General features: G+C 46.7%; 1 protein-coding gene across 2 annotated transcripts in view; it reads right to left on the reverse strand.

The window, feature by feature from the left end:
- Positions 1-18,092, reverse strand: part of EFTUD2 (elongation factor Tu GTP binding domain containing 2) — a 48,487-nt gene that overhangs the window by 5,178 nt on the left and 25,217 nt on the right. For both annotated transcript variants that reach the window (NM_001133094.1, XM_063717909.1), the window contains 10 exon segments: positions 924-1,006; positions 2,925-3,026; positions 3,968-4,108; positions 4,497-4,608; positions 6,795-6,988; positions 7,737-7,864; positions 9,012-9,147; positions 11,915-12,005; positions 12,395-12,458; positions 16,279-16,403. In NM_001133094.1, coding sequence (NP_001126566.1) covers positions 924-1,006; positions 2,925-3,026; positions 3,968-4,108; positions 4,497-4,608; positions 6,795-6,988; positions 7,737-7,864; positions 9,012-9,147; positions 11,915-12,005; positions 12,395-12,458; positions 16,279-16,403 — 1,176 coding nt within the window.

Consider the following 18,092-nt stretch of genomic DNA (forward strand, 5'->3'; position numbering starts at 1 on the left):
GTGAGACCCTGTCTTGAGGGGAAAAAAAAAAAAAAAAAGCCACAGTGTCGGGGCAAGGTAGAGCAAAAAGGGCAAAGGGCTCATCTTTCTTCCATTTCAATCTACTGGTCTTTATAAAAGTAAGGTTTAAGCTGGGCGTGGTGGCTCATGCCTGTAATCCTAGCACTTTGGGAGGCCGAGGTGGGCGGACTGCCTAAGGTCAGGGGTTCGAGACCAGCCTGGGCAACATGGCAAAACCCCATCTCTACTAAAAATACAAAAAATTAGCCAGGTGTGGTGGTGCGTGCCTGTAATCCCTGCTACTGGGGAAGCTGAGGCACAAGAATTGCTTCAACCTGGGAGGCAGGGGCTACAGTGAGGCGAGATCATGCCACATACTCCAGCCTGGGCGACAGAGCGAGACTGTCTTAAGCTGGGCATGGTGGCTCACATCTGTAATCCCAACACTTTGGGAGGCCAAGGTGGGAGGAACACTTGAGCCCAAGAGTCCAAGACCAGTCTGGACAACAAAAAATAAAAAAATTAACAGATGGCTTGGTGTGTGCCCATAGTCCTAGCTGCTTGGGAGGATTGCTTAAGCCCAGCCAGTTGAGGCTACACTCCAGCCTGTGTCAAAAAAACCAAAAAAACAAAAAGTGAGTAAGGTTTGGAGTAAACTTTTAAGATAGTCATTTTATAGAGACAAAGTGGCAGTTATGAAACTCCTCTTGGGAATACCCAAGGCGAATAATCCCATGTCATTGTGTTCAAAGGCAGAAGGGCTGAGAGGGCTGGAGTGAAACTCAAGTATTGTAAGCACCCCCCATTCCGAGCTGTAGAGGTCTCTATGTGCATAGTGCTCGAGGTAGGGGTGGAGGTGGAAGATAAAGGAGAGAGAGTGTCCAGGAGGCTGCAGTCCTGGGGACACTGTGCTCCAAGCTTACTTCTTATTAGGCGTTTCAGCAAAGCACTTGAGGGAGGATGTTTCCACCACCGTCTCACAAAACGTGACAACTGGGTCAGCTACCTGGGAAACAGAAAATAAGTTACTGAAGTGAGGTCTACTTTTGTTGGAAGGGCAACCATTTACCTAAGGAATTCAGAAGCTCCCTTGACACTACCTCTGTGAAAACCCCAACTGCCTTAATCAGCACAAGTGACAAGTACAACAGCAGGTTAAAAGAGCGTTCAAACCATCACCAAAAAGCCCGAGAAAACTTACTATAGTAAAGAAATTAGATTCCTGAGCCAAGAGTAAATGGGGTATCAAACTAGGGCCTTAATTCTAGTCTTCAAAGGTAGCTCTCAGCATCCGTTCGGCCGTCCACCGCCATTCACTGAACAACCCCCATGGGTCTGACAGAGCTGGTGCTAGAGACCCACTGGCGTGCACCCGTGCCATTCTCAACCCACAGCATCTGAGTGAAGCTCTGCCCTGAAGCCCCAACATGGTCTGCTGCCCAGGAAACCCAGTGTTTTCTATGACACCAATCCTTCCTCCTTCCTAGATACATCAGTAAGAGGAGTCTAAGAGGGGTACTGAGGGTCTCCACAGGGTCTTGGAGAAAATACGTCTCAACTAGCACGAGGAGGCCAAGAACACATGGTTTGAGGGGCTACATCAAGGCTTGACGAAGAATCTGGGAGAGACAGTCCCCACTCTCTCCTTGAAACCACCCACTCTGAGACCTAATCACCACCCATGGGTTAATTGTTTAATTGTGCAATTATTTCCCTAACAAAGGACCAAGAATAACTTTGGCTTGGGAGCCTTTATTTTCTTTCTCCCTTTTTTTTTTTTTTTGAGACAGAGTCTCGCCCTATCGTCCAGGCTGGAGTGCAATGGTGCGATCTTGGCTCACTGCAACCTCTGCCACCCGGTTTCAAACAATTATCCCGTCTCAGCCTCCTGAGTAGCTGGGATTACAGGTGCCTGCCACCATGTCTGGCTAATTTTTATATTTTTAGTAGAGACAGAGTTTCACCATGTTGGTCAGGCTGGTCTTGAACTCCTGACCTCAAGCAATCCGACTGCCTTGGCCTTTCAAAGTGTTGGGGTTACAGGCGTGAGCCACCATGCTCGGCCTGTTTTATTATTTTTCAATGCATTTATTTTTTGAGACAGGGTCTTGCTCTGTCACCCATGCTAGAGTGTGGTGGCATGATCATAGGTCACACTGCAGCCTCGAACTGCTGGGCTCAAGCAATCCGCCTGCTTCAGCCTCTGGAGTAGCTGGGACTAGAGGTGCAAGCCACCACATCTGACTAATTTTTATTTTTTAGTTTTTTGAGACAGGGTATGACTCCATCTCAAAAAGGAGAGCAATGGCACAATCATTGCTCTTTGCAGCCATGACCTCCTAGGATCAGGTTGGAGAGCAATGGCACAATCACAGTTCATTGCAGCCTTGACCTTCTAGGCTCAGGTGATCCTCCCACCTAAGCCCCCCAGTAGCTGGACTACAGGTACAAGCCACTGCACTGGGCCAGTATGTAGAGACGAGGTTTCACTATGTCGCCCAGATTGGTCTCAAACTGGGCTCAAGCAATCCTCTCACCTCAGTCTCCCAAAGTGCTGCGATTACAGGCATGGACCACCATGCACGGCCTGGCTAATTTTTTTATTTTATTTTTTGTAGAGACAGTGTCTCACTTTGTTGCTCAGGTTGGTCTTGAATTCCTGGCTACAAGCAATCCTCCCACCTCGGCCTCCCAAAATGCTGGGAGTGAGCCACCAAGCACGGCTGAGCCTTGATTTTAAATGTATGACACAGCAGAAGGGGGCAAACCAGTTCTCAAAAACCTTCCCATATAAGGAGCAACAGATCACGGTTTTCACAAACACATGTACTCCTCTTCCCTTGGAGCTTCCCAGGAATTCAAGGATTTAGTCACTTGTGAAACTCTGGACCATGAACCCAGCTCCCGGCCAGATACTGCTCTACCTTGATGTCTATCTCTGAGTACATCTTCCGCAAATCATGCATCACACAGTCCAGGTAGAGCTCCCCGGTGCCCAGGATCACATGCTCGCCAGACTCCTCCACCTGAAACACAACAGGCAGTCACAGCCTGGATTCTCTTATGCCAGCAAAAGCACATACAAACAAAATCAAGGCCAGAGCAGACAAGAAGGTGCCTATCAGAAACAGCTACTACTTAGCATCTGTTCCAGCCTCTTCAAGAAGGTTCAGTGAGGAGCATCTGCCTATGAGCAGGTCCTCAAGACACAAGGACCACTCAGCATGGTGCTACTAGGTGTGAAGTCAATGATTTAATTCCCATCTTAATGATTTAGGTCAAACTCTACCCTATATCCATGGACATAAGCTAGCCCTTTAGCCCTCCTGGCCTGCTACCTGGAAAGGTACACTGGCAGGCTCATAGTGTACAAGGATCAGAGTAACAACTCACTTTTCCTTCTCTTCTCGAGAAAATCAATTCAAAGTATACTCATTAAGAAATGTATTTTTTCTACATAAAGACATCTGGGGAACACAAATACACACTCTCACACACACACACACACACACACACAACCTTGTCCTGTACCCCCCACCACTGCCCCCTCCTACACAGGTCTTGTTTTAACACACACACACACACACACACACACACACAACCTTGTCCTGTACCCCCCACCACTGCCCCCTCCTGCACAGGTCGTTTTAACACACACACACACACACAGGTCTTGTTGATACACACACACACACGTCTTGTTTACACACACACACACACATATCTTGTTTATACACACACACGTCTTTATACACACACGCACACGTCTTGTTTACACACACACACACACACACACACACACGTCTTGTCCTGCCTTCACATGACAGCCATAGGCTGGGCTTGCTCCTGACACAGGTTCCTGGAAGCAGCAGATCACGAACACCTGACGGATGTGAGGCGGTGTGCAGCTCTGCCCATTCAGCTGGGGATAGTGGGGTTTGGCGGCTGCTGCAGGCCATGGGCATACCTTGGTGGTGAGGGATGGATAGCTCTTGTTGACCTTACGCAGGCCATCAAGCATCTTGGGCAGCTCTGAGGGGTTGACTGGCTCCACAGCAATCTTGATAACAGATGTGGTATTGAACTTCAAGGGCCGGAAAATCTGAGCCTGAGATCCAAAGCACAAAGGATTGAGGGCAACTGGCATGAGCAGGCACAGAAAGTGCAGAGGTATGAGAAGAGAAGAGGACTTGCTTAGGATCAGACTATGTATTCCCCAACCAGGAGCCTGGTGCTGAGTGGGGGTAACCTGAAGGGCCATTTCTTCCCAGGTATTCTGGCAGAACAAAGAGAGGAGGAAAAGAATAAAAGGCACCCGTCCTAATTCCTCGCATCTCAACTGAGTACAGGGAGAATCCAGCAGGGTCATATCTAGAAGGCTAAGCCTGAAACCAGGACATGGCAATGACTCTGGATTAGTCCCCTGTTTGTGCTCACGTGTGTCCCTGGGACCATCTAGCTTAAGCCAACCCAGTTGGTCTCTTCAGAAACTCTACCTCCTCATTGCCTCGGGGTTCGGTTATGGTTGCTGTCTTCACAATTGGTTGATCAACACCTTCAATCAGAACCCAGTTGCCAGCAGGAACACGGTTCACCTCGATGTGGTACCTGAAGCAATGTACAATAAGCAGCAGTGAAACTTAGGCAGAGCATTCATTCCCTAATTTTTTTTTCTTTTTTTTGGAGACAGGATCTCACTTTGTTACCAGGCTGGAGTGCAGTGGCACAATCTTGGCTCACTGCAGCCTCGAACTTCCAAGGTTCCAGTGATCCTTCTGCGTCAGCCCCCCAAGTAGCTGGGACTACAGGCATGCACTACCATGCCCAACTAATTTTTGTATTTTTTGTAGAGACGGGGTTTTTTCATGTTGTCTAGGCTGGTCTTGAACTCCTGAGCTCAAGTGATCCTCCTCCCTCAGCCTCCAAAGTGCTAGGATTACAGGTGTGAGCCACCACATCTGGCCTACTCCACAAAAATTTACTGAGTACTTGCTGCATGCCAAGAGCAGGGTTGAGCAAAACAGATACATTCTAGCAGGGGAGAGATACGGTAAAGAATCATTATCCATACATGTATGTGGTTACAAACTGATGGGCATTATGAAAGAAAAGTACAAGGTATTTCTGTGAGGACATAACAGGAAAATCTTATTCCAATTGCAGGCTCATTGTAAAAAGCTGCTCAAGGTGTCGACTGTAAGGGGCTAGCAAAAGCATCAAAGAAGGCCGGGCATGGCGGCTCACACCTATAATCCCAGTGCTTTGGGAGGCTGAGGTGGGTGGCTGGATCACCTGAGGTCAGGAGTTTGAGACCAGCCTGGCCAACATGGTGAAACCTATCTCTATTAAAAATACAAAAAATTAGCCGGACGTGGTGGTGCACGCCTATAACCCTGGCTACTTGGGAGGCTGAGGCAGGAGAATTGCTTGAACCCGGGAGGCAGAGGTTGCAGTAAGCCACGATCATGCCATTGCACTCCAGCCTGGGGTGACAGAAAGATAGAAAAAAAAAAAAAAGGCTGGGAGTGGTGGCTCACGCCTATAATCCCAGCACTTTGGGAGGCCAAGGTGGGTGGATCACGAGGTCAGGAGATCGAGACCATCCTGGCTAATACGGTGAAACCCGTCTCTACTAAAAATACAAAAAAATTAGCTGGGCATGGTGGTGGGTGCCTGTAGTCCCAGCTACTTGGGAAGCTGAGGCAGCAGAATGGCGTGAACCCAGCAGGTGGAGCTTGCAGTAAGCCGAGATCACAGGCACTGCACTCCAGGTTGGGAGACAGAGAGTGAGACTCCATCACAAAAAAAAAAAAAAGCATCACAGAAAACTTCCACTTTCCCAGCTCTTCAATATTCCGCCTTTTGGCATTTAGGGTGGATTTGACAAAAGGGGCCACCACTGAGGCAGAGTAGCCACCTTAGGGAACACAAATGCCTTGGTTTAACTTGTCAACTGGGAAACCAAACTCATAAACTGACAAGTAGTCCAGAGGCCCAAGCTAAGTTTGACTCTGCAGATTGGGATGCTACAAGGGATCCAGTGAAGCCTTCTCTCTTGGTCAAAGAGTAGACAGTGGAGTTGGGGAACAATTTCTTTTGGGAAGAAACACAAAGATTATGACTTAAGGAACACAGGAGAGGAAAATGAAAAGAGGATTAAGATGAGTAACAATGGAAATCCTCCTACAAAAGTTAATACAAGCTTCATGTCTTCAAAAGGGCTTTAAGATGGCGTGTGGTGGCTTGCACCTGTAATCCAACACTTCAGAGGCTGAGGTGGGAGGATCACTTGAGCCCAGGAGTTGGAGACCAGCCTGGGCAATATAGTGAGACATTGTCTCTACAAAAAACTTAAAAATTAGCCAGACATAGTGGTGTGTGCTTATAGTTCCAGCTATTCGGGAGGCTGAGGTGGAAGGACTGCTTGAGCCCAGGAGGTGGGGGTTGCAGTGAACTGAGACTGTGCCACTGCACTCTGGCCTAGGAGATAGAGTGAGACCCTGTCTCAAAACAAACAAACAAACAAATAGGGCTAAAAAAAAAAAGTTCACACGAGCCACCCAAAGTGCAAAGGCAAAGCTTCTGGCACTATTCCAACAGTAGCTGCCTTTGGCCCCAACAAACCTGGGATAGGAAGAACTAGAAGTCAATAGCCCTGCGGAGGGAGAGCCACTTTATCCCCTCTTGCACAGAGCCTTGCAACTACTTCCAAGGAGGATCACTCCTTCTAGCTCCTTGGGGGCAGCCCCTGGATAGACATCAAGGCATACCCCTGGGGGTCTGGTTGGCAGTACCTGGCCACAGAGATCCAAAGGCGGCCCACGGTGCATATCTGGGAGTCTTCCTCATCCTCCAGGGTGTAGTTCTCCCCCAGTACCTTCACAGGCTGCCCAGCATGAATGGTGCCACTCAGCACCCGGCCAAAGGCGTGAAACTGGACTCCATCATCTGTGCTGTACATCTTAGTAGTGTGGCACATCAGGGGGCCCTGGAAGAGGGGACAGGGTGCAGCTTCAACCACATCTACACTCCAGGGAAGTACTACTCCCCGCCATCTTCCTTGACAGCAAGGACATGAGCTCTATGAGGAGCTAGAGAAAGATGAGGCAGTCTCATCTCCAAACTATGTTCTACCCCATCCCTCTAAGGAGGATGAATAGGAGACATGGCAGAGCAAAAATATTCTCCTCTTTTTTTTTTTTAGGAGGATAAGGGCATTGAGGAAGAGACACAAATTTAAGATGGCAGACCAGCACTATAGGCAAGATTACTTACTGTCCCAAATTTCCTCTTAAGATGTAACTCAATTCTCAACTGGCTGTGTATTTATGATAAGAAACTAGACGGCCTAAGAAATGGCTGGGAAAGATGTTTTTAAAAGCCAGGACTGACAAGATTAGCTACCATTTGTTGAATCTTTAGTTATCTGCCAGGCAACATGCTGAACACAACCGTAACACTTCCTTAATCTTATTTAAATCTCATAACAACCGCTGACATTTTATTATGCTCGTGTTATAGAACAAGGCCTTGAGGCTCAGGAAATGTGAGTAATGTTCCCAAGGTCATAGCATTAGCGGTGGCAACATCAGGCTTTGCATTCAGGCCTGACTGTGCTCATGGGGATGGGGAGGCAAGGGTGGGAAAGTGGGCATTACTCCTGTGACCAGAAATCAGTATCCCCACACAGGAAGGGGGAAAAAAACCCAGAGAACTGGGGAGCCACGTGCCCTTACATCAGGGTCACAGTCACTCATAGCCTCGCCGAGGTCGGAGTCCACACCGCCAGTGTAGGTGTGCTCAATCTTGGGCTTGGCGCCCACCTTTGGAGAAGGGATATGCTGCACACACATGTCCACAAAGCCTGTGGATGGAGAAGAGAAAGCCATTACTACATGCCTTCCCAGGGAGCATGAGCAGGAGTTACTGAACCATTCACAATGGTCAGAAAGCTCAAAGTGTGGGGACTGATTGTTAGCTCTAAAAGCTCTGGCACTATAGATAGTGATAGCCTGCTTCCTGCGAATGTGCTGCTAAAAGATTTGGAGTCACCCTGATGCCAGAAAAGAGCAAGAAGCAGGTATCAGTGGTACATGGTTCCTTGGAACTTAGCTGACAAAAAGTTTAAAGTACATCGATCTATGAACTTTTATTGGCTATACGCATTTACATGGAACGAAATAAGCACCCCATCTAACATCTACTTAAAACAATTCCCGACCTGACTCCCACTGAGAAACACTGCATGCATCTCTATTCAATAAGTTACCCCGTTTTCCGAACACATTAATAAACCACACAAGAGGGAACCCCCATGAGCACACTGGGATAGGCCTGTCTGCCTTCAATGGTATCTAGTGTGTCAGACTGATGGGCAGACCAAAATAAGCTATTAAAACTATGCACCTTGGGGGCCCAGACACCTAATTCCCACCGGACTTAGAATCAGAGACTGCTGAGAAGACCCTCAGCCATCACCCTTTCCACTTCCCTGATTTTACAGATAACAAATCAGAGTCATGAAGAATTAGGTGGCTGGCCCAGGGTCATCTCATGGAATGGCCAGGGCAGGATCGAGACAGACTCAGGTGGTTTTTTCAACCAGTCCAGTGTCTTTCTGCTGTATCACGTGCCTTCTGTGTAACTAACCAAGTGTCCCAAGTCCTAGCCTAGCGCTTTTTGCACTATTGCACACCACCCAAGCATCCACCTTCCCGGCTGCCCCCTGGAAAATATACCAGAACCACAGAGCCTGCCTCCCCATCTCATTTACTTGAACACTCCTCCTGGCAGGAAAATGTAATTCCTTTTGGTTCCCAAGATAGAATGTGTGCCATCATCCACTAAGGAAAGTAGCTAGGAAAAACACCAGTGTTCTGCATCTCAATCTGTGGTTTGTTGAAAAGATCCTCAGATTTCTGACCTCCATCACTGGGTGAGAAAAAATTGCTGTGATACCTGTGACAGGGCACGAGGATGACAGAGTTAAGGGGCCACGAGCACGTTATTACCTGTGAACTCGCCAAAGAACTTTTTGCAGACCAGCCTGAGCAAGGGGCGGATGTTCAGCTTCAGCTCTTCCTTCGTCAGGTGGATGCCAAGCTCGTCTAGGGTCCGTGGGAGGCTGGTGTCCACGTCACCTACAACCTGTGAGGGTGTAAGACACCATGTCAGCTGTAGTGAGAGCCTGAGCATGATGCTAGAGGGAGACAAGGGAAGTCCAAAGAAACATCTGAAGAACTCCTTCCCAAGGCTCTCTTCTGTGGAGACAAAACTCTTGGCAAGGACAAAAGTTTGGTTTCAGCGGCATCTCTGCTACCTACTCTTCAAACCACAGGCAAAGCCAACTTGGTTACATCCCCATCCCAGCCAATAAACCAAGCACTCAGATTGATGATTCCCAGTGCTGCCCCCTGGTGTCTGAAAAGCAGCATCTCATCCCACTCAGAAACTCCCTCACCTATTAAATAAAGTCTATTTACAGACTTCTCAGATTTAGAGGATCACTGTGCACTGGAAGGAACCAAAAAAGGTCACCTCACTGTGGATCCTGTCAGGGCAGGGCCAAGCTAAATCACCCTCAGCAGACTCAAGGTCTCTACTGAGGCAGGCTCTATAAATTTTTTTTTTATTAATCCATTCCAGTCTGACATAAGATACTAAGTATTTTTCAGCACTAATAAATTTTAATTGCTATTTTATCTTGTTGCTAGGTTTTGCTGTTTTGTCCACTGGAATGGCCACACACATTTTGTGTATGTGTGTGTCCACTGTGCTTATTAAATACCTGCATATTTTATTACTGTCTTGGGAGAAAGGTCTGTATGAAAATTCCTACAATTTTTACCCTTTTAGTCCTATCTTTTAGGGAGTACAAATTCATATAAATGTCACATTATATTCCTTTTTTTAGAGACAGGGTCTCGCTCTGTCACCCAGCCTGGAGTGCAGTGGTGTGATCATGGCTCACTGCAACCTCCACCTCTTGGACTCAAGTGATCCTCCTGCTTCAGTCCCCCAAGTAGTTGGGACCACAGGCACATACCACTACAACAGCTAATTCTATTTTATGCGGAGATATAGGGTTTAGCCATGTTGTCCAAGCTGGTCTTGAACTCCTGATCTCAAGCGATCTGCCCACTGGGACCTCCCAAAGTGCTAGAATTACAGGCGTGAGCCACCACATCTGGCCATGTTATATTCTTTGCTTCTCAGCGTTCCACATGCTTAATTAAATCCTTACCATTTCCTGACAAATGACTTCAATCTGACAAGCATCACATATTGTGCAAACAGTTAAGAAAGCGAAGTCCATATGAACATGCTTTGTTTTGTTTTTTTCTGAGACAGGGTCTCACTCCATCACTCAGGCTGGAATGCAGTGGTGTGATCATGGATCACTGCAGCTTTGACCACCAGGGTTCATGCAATCCTCTGGCCTCAGCCTCCTGAGTAGCTGGGACCACAAGTGCACACCACCACTCCCAGTTGATTTTTAAAATTTTTTTTTATTTTTTTTGAGACGGAGTCTTGCTCTGTCACCCAGGCCAGAGTGCAGTGGCACAATCTCAGCTCACTGCAGCCTCCGCCTCAAGAGTAGCTGGGATTACAGGCATGAGCCACCACGCCTGGCTAATTTTTGTATTTTTAGTAGAAATGGGGTCTTACCATGTTGCCCAGGCTGGTCTTGAACTCCTGGACTCAAGTGATCCTCCCGCCTTGGCCTCCCAAAGCATCTGGATTACAGGCCTGAGCCACTGTGCCCGGCTCAGACATACTTTTAGTGGTTGCAAAGCAGTTCATTTTATGGGATGTATCATCACTCATTTAATCAGATTAATGAGCACAACTGACAAACATTTAACTTATTTCCAGTTTTTTCCCTTTTCCTGCTGTTACAAACAATGCTATAAGCTGAGGTGGTGGCCTCCTGCCTGTAATCCCAGCACTTTGGGAGGCCAAGGCAGGAGGATCACTTGAGGTTACAAGTTTGAGACCAGCTTGGGGATAATGGCAAGACCCCGTCTCTACAAAAAATTTTTAAAAAGGTAGCCAGGCATGGTAGCTTGCACCTGCAGTCCCAGCTTCTCAGGAGGCTGAGGTGGGAGGATTGCTCAAACCTAGGAGTTTGAAGCTGCAGTGAGCTATGATCGTGCTATTGCACTCCCACCTGGGCAACAGAGTGGGACCTTATCTCTAAAAAACAAAAACAACCAAAAATGCTATAATAAACACTTTGACTTATATGAATAACCAGGAGGACTTTCACAATTATATCTGTAAGTTAAATTTCCATAACTGAAATGATTAGTTCTAAGTGTCACATTCTTCTCAACAGTCAAGATCTGTTCATAAACCTGCTCTAGGAAATGTCTTTTCTTTCATACCTTTTCCCTTTCCTTTGATTTTTTTTTTTTTTTTTTGGGTGACAGAGTCTCACTCTGTCGCCCAGGCTGGAGCGCAGTGGCGTGATCTCGACTCACTGCAACCTCTGCCTCCCGAGTTCAAGCAATTCTCTTGCCTCAGCCTCCCGAGTAGCTGGGACTACAGGCGCCCGCCACCATGCCCAGCTAATTTTTTGTATTTTGGTGGAAACGGGGTTTCATCGTGTTGCCCAGGCTGGTCTCAAGCTCCTGAGCTCAGGCAATCTGCCCACCTCGGCCTTCCAAAGTGCTAGGATTACAGGCATGAGCCACCGTGCCCGGGCCCCTTTCCTTTGATTTTAATAACACTTAGAGTAGTGTAGCGTTCTGGATCCAGAAGATTACTTCTGGAACAATTAGTGACCAACAACCACCCTTATACTTAACATAAAACTGAGCAGGTTTAGGGACAGAGGGAAGTGTGGGTTCACCAGCTCTTCCACACTGTGCTTATAAGAGCAGATCTGCCCAGTGTGACCTGACACACTCACCTGGGCGAGGATCTTATAAAGGGGCTCCAAGATAAACTCCACGAAACTTCTCTGGGAGCTGCTAGTTGGGGCCTTTTTGGTGAACTTTCGTCTAAAAGGAAAAATAAGTTCTGAGTGACCCAGGGGAAAAGGCACTATCACTGATCCCAAGAGGCATTGTCTAAGTGCTGAATCTGAACAACAGCCCAGGGGAGGAATGTGTGTGTGACTGTAAAGTTTCCAGAGACAGATTCCTGGAAGGATACATGGTTATGACCCTCCTGGATGCCTGAGCTGGGCTGTAAAGACTTCAGGAGAAACAGCTTCTCGCCAGATCAGAGCTTAGGAAGCCAACCCATTTAGGGGAGGAAAGACAGTAGTTTACATTAAAAAAAAAAAAGTAGGTATTTAATCTTTGAACTCAGAGAATTTCACTGTCTGTTCTCACTTACTGGGTAAATGATTACCCCTCTGGAAAGTCACGTCCCATACTCTACTTACGTCTTAGGGTTGAAGTAGATGTCACCCCAGAGTCTTTTAGCAAATTCTTGGTAATTAATGTCACCTATGGGAGAAGCCACACAATTATAATCTACCTAGCAAAGTGTTGTTCAAAATTCTGTTTCAGGTGCCACAGGTGGTTCATAGCTGAGAACTTCTAGCACTTTCCTTTCCAGGGTTCAGGCATTTCCTTCTAACCAGAGAGGAAAACGGGAACACTGAGGCACAAGGAAGGACAAGACTGGTCCAAAGTTGACAAGGCTGTGCTGTAGCCAAAATGAGAACCCAAGCCTCTCCATCTCCACCAAGCACTAGGATTGAACTATGGACAAGAGCATGGGTTACATGTTTTCCTTTGATGGAACAGGGTCACCTACTGTGTGGCATCCTCTATCTGCATCTAAACCCTGTCCCTTCTGGAAGGGGAATTTAATGGTTCTTTCACCCTTTCCTGATGTAGACAAGCTCGACTCTGCTGCCAGTGTGGGCCACCTTCCAACTGCAGTGTCACCATAAGGTTCTGGCTAGCCCTAGGCCTCAGGTAAGCAATTACTCAGCCCTCTCGAGAGAAAAAACACCAAAGCCAACCTTTGGCTCATCTTTCACCAATTAATATTTTTAGTTTGACTATAACTGCTAATCCTGGTCAGACTGTACCAAACAACTATGGCTTTTAAAAGTCAAGACATTGGGTGACATTCAATTAGATAACTGATATCACCAACTACCTCCTGGATATTTCTACCCAGATGTCAGACTGTCCCCTCTCACCCTGTATGGGATAAAGGGAATGCATTGGCTTTTTCCGAAAGTCACATTCCCCTTCAGACTTCTCTGTCTCCATCAGTATGGTTACCACCAAAATTTCATCTAAACTCAAAATCTTTTACTTCCCTACTCTGTTAATTACGAAATTCTCCCCTTCTTTCCCACATTGTTAGTTACTGAAACTTTCCTTCCTCTGAACCACTGAATGTTTATGTCCTCTGTTAATGTACTTACCATGCAGTATAATCACTGAACTTTTTTTCTTTGAGATGGGGTCTTGCTTTGTCATCCACACTGGAGTGCAGTGGCATAACCTTGGCTCCCTGCAGCCTCGACCTCCCTGGCTCATGCAATCCCCCCACCTCTGCCTCCTGAGTAGCTGGGACTACAGGTGTGTGCCATCACAGCAAGCTAATTTTCAAAATTTTTTGTAGAGACGAGGTCTTACCATGTTGCCTAGGCTGGTTTTGAACTCCTGGCCTCAAGTGATCCTCTACTTTGGCCTCCCAAAGTGCTGGGATTACAGGCATGAGCCACTGGACCTAGCCTGAACTTGAACTCTTCTCCTTGGTTAAACATTCCATTGTTACCTGAACAGGCCATGACTACCACCACCTGCCTCTGTGCCTCTTTCACCAGCCCTGCAAGTCTGGAATTCTTGGCTTTCTACTCTCTATTTGCCCAAGCCCCATCTCCTTCCCTCAGCTTTACCTGACTCCAAGCCATTGAGGCTGACTCCTACCCCACCCCTAAATTCTCTCAGCTGTATCTGCCTACTGCAGATACTTGGCACTCAACTCACACTATCACCTCACATTGCCATTCATCATTCCGTGGGATTCTGTCCGTCCACTGGATGAAGTTTCTAGAAGTCCGAAGTTGTTCATGATGCCTTATTGTATTATATTCCTAGCGAGAGCACATGGTATCAGTTTTGGTGGTAACGTGTAAATGCATTCTAGTTCCAACTCTATTAATAAGTTCTGTGACCATGGGCATAGTTTTCCCCCAAGTAAAATGAAGAGGAAGGACTCAATGATCTCTTCAATATTCCCTTCAGTGCTGACTTCCCAGAAGTCTACACATGGCTTGCCATGATAATGCTGCTGCAGCGCAGCCCATAGCTACCTCTGGCATAAACTAACAGTGGGTTCAAAGGATGAGCGACAATCTTGATTGCCCGAGGCTGAGGATCATTTTCAATCAAAATTGGAATCATCTCTGCATTGTAATTATGAAAGGGTTTTGGATTTTGCTTCACATGCTCATACAATGGACATTTAGAAACACATAAACTTCTAATGGAACCCTGTTCAGTTTAATTTCATTTATTGTTCAGCTACCCATTTTTAAAAAAGAGCCATCTGGAAATAACTGATATATACATCTAATAACAAGAAAATGGTCAATGGCCCAATGCTGTGTGAAAAACACAGATTACATATGTAAACAGTTGACCCTTGAATAACATGGTTTGAATGTCTCGGGTCCAATTATACATGGATTTTTCTCCCGCCTCTGCCACCTGAGACACCAAGACCAATGCCTCCTCTTCCTTAGCCTGCTCAATGTGAAGATGATGAAGATGAAGACCTTTACGATGATCCACTTCCACTTAATGAACAGTAAATGTGTTTTTTCTCATGATTTTCTTTGTAAAATCTTCTTTTCTCCAGCCTACTTTATTATGACAATATAGTATATAGGCAGGGCACGGTGGCTCATGCCTGTAATCTCAGCACTTTGGGAGGCCGAGGACGGCGGATCACGAGGTCAGGAGTTCGAGACCAGCCTGACCAACATGGTGAAACCCCTAGTAGAGAAAACTCTACTAAAAATACAAAAATTAGCTGGGCATTGTGGCATGCACCTGTAATCCCAGCTACTCAGGAGGCTGAGGCAGGAGAATCACTTGAACCCGGGAGGCGGAGGTTGCAGTGAGCCGAGATTGCACCACTGCACTCCAGCCTAGGCAACAGAGTGAGACTCTGTCTCAAAAAAAAAAAAAAAGAACTAAATTTTTCTTTTCTTGTTTTTTGAGACAGGGTCTTGCTCTGTTGCCCGGGCTGGAGTGCAATGTTGCAATCATGGCTCACTGTAGCCTCAACCTCCTGGGCTCAAGCGATTCTCCTGAGTTGGGACTACAGGCCAGTGCCACCATGCCCAACTAATTTTTTGTATTTTTTTGTAGAGATGGGGTTTTGCCATGTTGCCCAGGCTGGTCTCAAACTACTGGGCTCAAGTGATCCGCCTGCCTCAGCTTCCCAAAGTCCTGGAATTACAGGCGTGAGCCACTGCAACTGGTCAAAAAAGACTGAACTTTAATCCCCCTTTTTTTTTTTCACAAGAGCAAAGGGCTCCATGCTAAGAGTGTGGCAGGACAACTGACTGGCAAGAATAGAAACGCTGATGCTCCACCGCCTACTGGTCATGAGACATCTCATGGAGCCTGTCTGCTCGACTCTAAAAACGGGGTAACAGTGACTTCCCTCTAAGGAATTGTAACATTGAACACAGAAAAGACTCTCAGTGCACGATTCCTATTGGAATCTCAGGTAACTGGGGAAGTGCAAAGATGAAGAGCCAGGGAGTCTCTCACAGTGGGAATCTGGTCTCAAGGATCTGGTGTTGAGGCTCCAGAAACCCATGATATGATGTGGCTGGGCATGTTAGCAGAGGCCTGTAGATGCTGGCTGCAAGGTCACCATGAGTTCTCAATTAGACCCATGAAATTGATGTCTGCCTCCATACGGTTGGCTAGAAGCACTAACAGTGAGGGAGATGCCACCTTTGAGAAGTTCTGAAACTGCCTGTGGGCATGGATGATTCCTGTTTTACAAAACCTGTCTCACTCTTGGAGAGACTTTTATTCCTAAAATGACCTCCTTCTTCTCCCATGTCCTCCTATTCACTTTCATTTTTCTATTATTTAGAAACCACTTAGCCTGAAGAAAGGGTCTCAAGGCCAGAAAGACCCCCAAATGTGATAATAACAGGTGATAAAATGTTCCCCCAGCAGGGTGCTCTGATACGAAGCCAATTTCTGAGCCACTCAGCAGGAAAGGCACACAGGACTCAGGGGAAGCTGGTGAGACAGACTGCCAGCCAGCGCTTACCAAAGGTGTCGGCGTAGATCTTGGCAAAGGAGCCCAGCGTGAAGCAGATGCTGTACTGGGAGCTGGAGAAGCAGACGTTACCCAGGAGTGGGGAAAGGATCAGGTTCTCATCAGTGGAATACATGCTGAAACAGAGACAGTGGTGAGCACAGTGCCAGGCTGCAGCAGCCCGGACGCACTGCCAAGGGTATGGGCAGGAATTCGGTATCACAGCCCTCGGAAGGGACTTGTGCAAGACACTCAGTTTTGCCAACAGCCTGGTCCAAGAAAGTGACATGATGGAGCTGTTCCCTAATTCCCAATAACAAGTTGATTTCCCAGAGCTGGGAACATTCTGCACAATCTTGGAAAAGTTAACTGCACCAGACAGACAAGGAGAAACCTAGAGGACAGAGACAAAAACCTTAGAACACAGGAAATGAATCTAATGTGATAACACGGAAATACAGAAATACATTTGAGTAAAAACCTCAATTTCACAAATACAAGCAGACATAAACATCATTTAAAAAAGAGAAAAGAAAGGAAATGAAGAAAAGCAACTCTGCTCTTTACCCTCACTGCCATACTCTTTATTCTTTTGTGTTTGGCTTTTACAGTGTTAAAACTTTCAATCTTAAAAGCCATGCAGAAACCACAAGCATCTCAGTTCACTAACATTTATAAGAAAACCAGTTGTACAAGGGGATCAAATCCACAACCCTAGCCTTACTGGCACATTATCTTATGGAATTTCCCAATATAGAAATAAAGGTATGGCTTACAAAGGACAGCCCTCTACCCCATTGCACTCTACCCCCAAGTTATGCTCCCTAGAGGCAATTGCTTTCAATACTTTTAAAGCTGCTTTTAGAGTATTTACCTTCAGGTTTCTAAGTAATATGTTTATGTTGCTTTTTCTTGCTTAGAGGTTCTTTTGTTTTTGAGACAGGGTCTTGCCTTGTTGCCCAGGCTGGAGCACAGTGGTACAATCACCATTCACTGTAGCCTTGATCTCTCAAGCTCACGCAATCCTCCCTCCTCAGCATCCCAAGTAGCTGGGACTGCAGGCATGAACCACCAAGCCTGGCTAATTTTTGTAGAGATGAGATACAAAAGCCATGTTGCCCAGGCTTGAACCTTGAACTCCTGGGCTCAAGCAATCTCCTGCTTGGCCTCCCAAAGTGCTGGGATTCTAGGTATAAGCCACTGTGCCTGGCCTCTTGTTTAGAGGTTTGAAACATGACCTCTTGTCTTCCTATTTTAGTAAATCAGGTTAAGTTCAGCCCTATCCCACCTCCTACTGTTTTTTGTTTTGCTTTTTTTTGTTTTTTGTTTTTTTTTAAGATGGAGTCTTGCTCTGTCGCCCAGGCTGGAGTGCAGTGGTGCAATCTCGGCTCACTGCAAGCTCAGTCTCCCGGGTTCACGCCATTCTCCTGCCTCAGCCTCCTCAGTAGCTGGGATTACAGCCGCCTGCCACCATGCCTGGCTAATTTTTTTTGTATTTTTTAGTAGAGATGGGGTTTCACCGTGTTAGCCAGGATGGTCTCGATCTCCTGACCTCGTGATCCGCCCGCCTCGGCCTCCCAAAGTGCTGAGATTACAGGCATGAGCCACTGCGCCCGGCTTTTTTTTTTTTTTTTTTTTGAGACAGGATCTCACTCTGTCACCTACATTGGAGTACAACAGCACAATCACAGCTCACTATAACCCTGAACTCCTTGGCTCAAGTGATCCTCTTGCCTCTGCCTCCCGAGTAGCTAGGACTACAAACACAAGCCACCATGCCAAGCTAATTTTAAAATTATTTTTTGTAGACACAGAGTCTAACTATG

The sequence above is a fragment of the Pongo abelii genome, chromosome 19 (assembly GCF_028885655.2).
Source record: "Pongo abelii isolate AG06213 chromosome 19, NHGRI_mPonAbe1-v2.0_pri, whole genome shotgun sequence".
In the NCBI taxonomy this organism is placed as follows: Eukaryota; Metazoa; Chordata; class Mammalia; order Primates; family Hominidae; genus Pongo; species Pongo abelii.